At 60.0% G+C, this 3,221-nt stretch overlaps 1 protein-coding gene across 1 annotated transcript in view; it reads left to right on the plus strand.

The window, feature by feature from the left end:
- The window catches only part of ZNF541 (zinc finger protein 541), a 32,855-nt gene that overhangs the window by 15,614 nt on the left and 14,020 nt on the right, over positions 1–3,221 (plus strand). The window contains exons 4-7 of the mRNA XM_011378189.1: positions 221–279; positions 544–703; positions 891–1,064; positions 2,010–2,334. Coding sequence (XP_011376491.1) covers positions 221–279; positions 544–703; positions 891–1,064; positions 2,010–2,334 — 718 coding nt within the window. The remainder of the gene's footprint in view (positions 1–220; positions 280–543; positions 704–890; positions 1,065–2,009; positions 2,335–3,221) is intronic.

Raw genomic sequence — 3,221 nt, forward strand, 5'->3', positions numbered from 1 at the left:
GGCGTCTTTTCACTTTCTTGATGGTATTCTTTGAAGCGCAGAGGTTTCAAGTTCTGATGAAGTCCACTTTGTCTTCTGCGTTGGTGTCCTCCAAGAAACCATTGTTTAACCTGAGGTCACAAAGAATTACACCTGTGTTTTCTTCTAAGCGTCTTAATAGCTTTAGCTCTTGCAATACCTCATTTCTGACATGTCGGCTCAGGTGTATTTTTACCTTCAGGGTGGAAATATCTACAGGCTCCCCCATCCGATGAAGGAGGAGAACATGGCGGGTGGATGGTAAGTTCCAGAGCCCATCCCGTCCCGTCCCCCACTGTGAGGAGCACAGCCCCTCAGGGGTCCCCTGCTGGCCCTGGGGGCGTGAGCTCTGGGTGCTTCCGTCCAGAAGAGGCCTGCACCAGGCCCTGGAGAACTGGGGCGTCGTCTCCGTTTCTTAGAGTCCATCTAGAGTTGTCGGGATCAGACTCTGAAAAGAAAAAGGCAAACGGAAAAAGTCAGCGATGGGGACAGAGTCCCTCCTGCCACGTCTCCCTCTCCCCGCAGTAACCAGCAGAACGGGGGCCCCGGCGACTGGGCAGAGCCAAGGAGCACTTTCATCTGCAAGAACTGCAGCCAGATGTTCTACACCGAGAAGGGGCTGAGCAGCCACATGTGCTTTCACAGCGACCAGTGGCCGTCCCCACGAACGAAGCAGGAGCCGCAGGTGGGGCCCACGCAGTCGGCTCTGTGCTTTCAGGGTTTCCGACAGGCTTTGGGGTGCCATTTGCCTCAGGATCGAGATGTCTTCCACCCTCTGGGGGGAGCTTGTGGGGGCTTTGGGGAGGTCAGAATGACCAGCTAGAGCCCCCATTCCACTCCTGCCCACTGTTTCTCCTGCTCTCTGCATTTAGGTGTTTGGCACAGAGTTTTGCAAGCCACTGAGACAGGTGCCGAGGCCAGACGGGGATGGGCAGAGCCCCCCAGGAGCCAAGAAATCCTCAGACAGCGCGGCCGCGGCCCCTTTGGAAGTCTCCGTGTCAGTGCCTGTGGCTCCGGCACACCGGCCCCTGGGGAGCACAGCCAAGGTGGGTGCTGGCCAGTCCACGTCCTTCCCCGTCTTCCCCATCTGCCAGTGGAAGCTGTGGGAAAAGCCACAAAGATCTTGACCCCAGGGGAGAGTGGTTTGCACATTCAGTTTATTCATTCATTCATTCATTCATTCATTCCACATCCACTGAGTTTCCTCTGTGCCCCGTCCTGTGCTTGCAATGGTGACCACGACAGCCCCTGCCCGGCCTCCTGGGGTCCTGAGACCAGTGGAGTAGACAGACCCATCCCCAGACAGTGAGGACTCAGAGTGGGCAAGGCTGGGCTGGGGAGCAGAGGGAGCTGTGGAGCCCAGAGGGCTCAGCCCGAGGGCATCAGGGAGGACTTCCTGGAGGAGGGGGTGTTGGGGCTGAGGCCTAGAGGCCGAGGAGGAGTGAGACTGGCAGAGGGAGGGGAGAGTGTGTGAGCAGGTGAGAGAGCGTCGTCCATCTTTTCGCCCGTCCCGGAGGGGTCCGCCCAGGGACGCTCGTGCTGGGCTCTGGGGCGGAGCGTGGGCCCCGTCGCTGGTCTCACAGGAGTGGTTGTCGCTTGGAGGGACCAGGTTCTCACTTTGTCACACTGTTACCCTGTGCCTCGGGCCCCACTCTTCGGTTGGGCTCCCGCCCTTTGAGTGCCGGCCATTTTAACAACCGAAGCTGCCTCTCACGTTTCCCAGACCCTCTGGGTCGAGGCCTGTCCGTGGAGTGCGAGTGCGTGCGGAGGCGCCAGCCTTGAGTGTCACCAGGCTGAGGGGCAGGGGTCTGGCTCAGGACGGGTGGCCCTGCCCAGCCTCCTTTGCTGGCGCTGTGGGCGCGCAGGTCATACCTCCTCCCGTCGCCATAGTCAGTTTCCTTTCCCCGCTCTCATGCCTCCTTGAAGACCCAGCCATGCGGCGGGGGGACCTCAGGTGGCCTCTTATGGCTCTGAGCTCTCTTCTTCTCCAGGGACAAGAGAAAGACACGGAAGAGAGAGACAGCAAGGAGAGCAGCCAACACAGGAAGCGGAAGAAGCGTCCCCAGCCCAAGGCACTGTTCGCGCCCCCGGCCCCCTCCGCCTTCGGGGACCCGGGCCCGGGAGGAGGCCACCAGAGCTGCCTGAGGTCTCCGGTGTTCCTGGTGGACCGCCTGCTGAAGGGGTTATTCCAGTGCCCCCCCTACACGCCACCCCCGATGCTCAGCCCCATCCGGGAGGGGTCCGGGCTGTATTTCAGCACGCTCTGCTGCACGGTGGCTCAGGCGGGCCCCGACAGACTCGCCAGCACCATGCTTGGTGAGTGAGGCCGCTGGCCGCCTCTGATCTGCACGGCGGGCCTCCTGGGGACCAGAATCCCCACCCCTCCAGCATTCATTCCAGAGTCTCCTGCCTGGGGCTGACTGGTCTGTGGGGCCTGTTGCTGTTCGTTGGTCCCCCGAGACCCCCGGGGACCTGCGCAGCCTTCTAGGTGCTCAGAGCTTCAGGCCAGGAGGAGACACAGAGACCATCGAGCCCCACCAGCCCCCCATGCCCCGCCCTGCGCCCTCTCCAGCAGCCTCATCGGGGGGTAATTCACGTGCCAAGGGAATCACCGCCTGTAGTGCCCGGTGGCTTGTAGCAGACTCGCGGGGCGTGCTTCCATCACGGCCAGCTCTAGAGCATTTTCGTCACCCCAGAAGCCCCCATCCCGCCCTCACAGCCCCATCTCCCAAGCCCCAGGAAACTACCGGTCACTTTCTCACTTGCTCTGTGGATGTTTTGCCCGTTCTGGATGTTTTGTACAATTGGGATCATAATACGCAACACTTGGTGTCTAGTTGATTCACTTGGCGTGACGTTTTTCAGGTCTGTCCGCGTCGTAGCACGGGTCAGTGCCTCTCTCCCCTTCAAGGCTGATGACACCCCGTCGTCTGCGTAGACTGCATTTCACTTATCCATTCGTCAGTTGATAGGCATTCCAGTTGATAGGTCAGTTCGTCAGTTAATAGCCATTCCAGTTGATAGGTCGTTTCCAGTTTTTGGCTATTACAAGTAACACTGCTACAAACATTCACGTACAAGCGTGTGTGTGGCCGTGTGTTTTCATGTCTCCCGAGCAGACACCAGGAGCAGGACTGCGGGTCACCTGGTAGCTCTGTGTTTGACACCGAAGGCACCGCCTGGCTGCTCAGCGGCCGGCCGCT

This window comes from Pteropus vampyrus, unplaced genomic scaffold (assembly GCF_000151845.1).
Source record: "Pteropus vampyrus isolate Shadow unplaced genomic scaffold, Pvam_2.0 Scaffold333, whole genome shotgun sequence".
Lineage (NCBI taxonomy): Eukaryota > Metazoa > Chordata > Mammalia > Chiroptera > Pteropodidae > Pteropus > Pteropus vampyrus.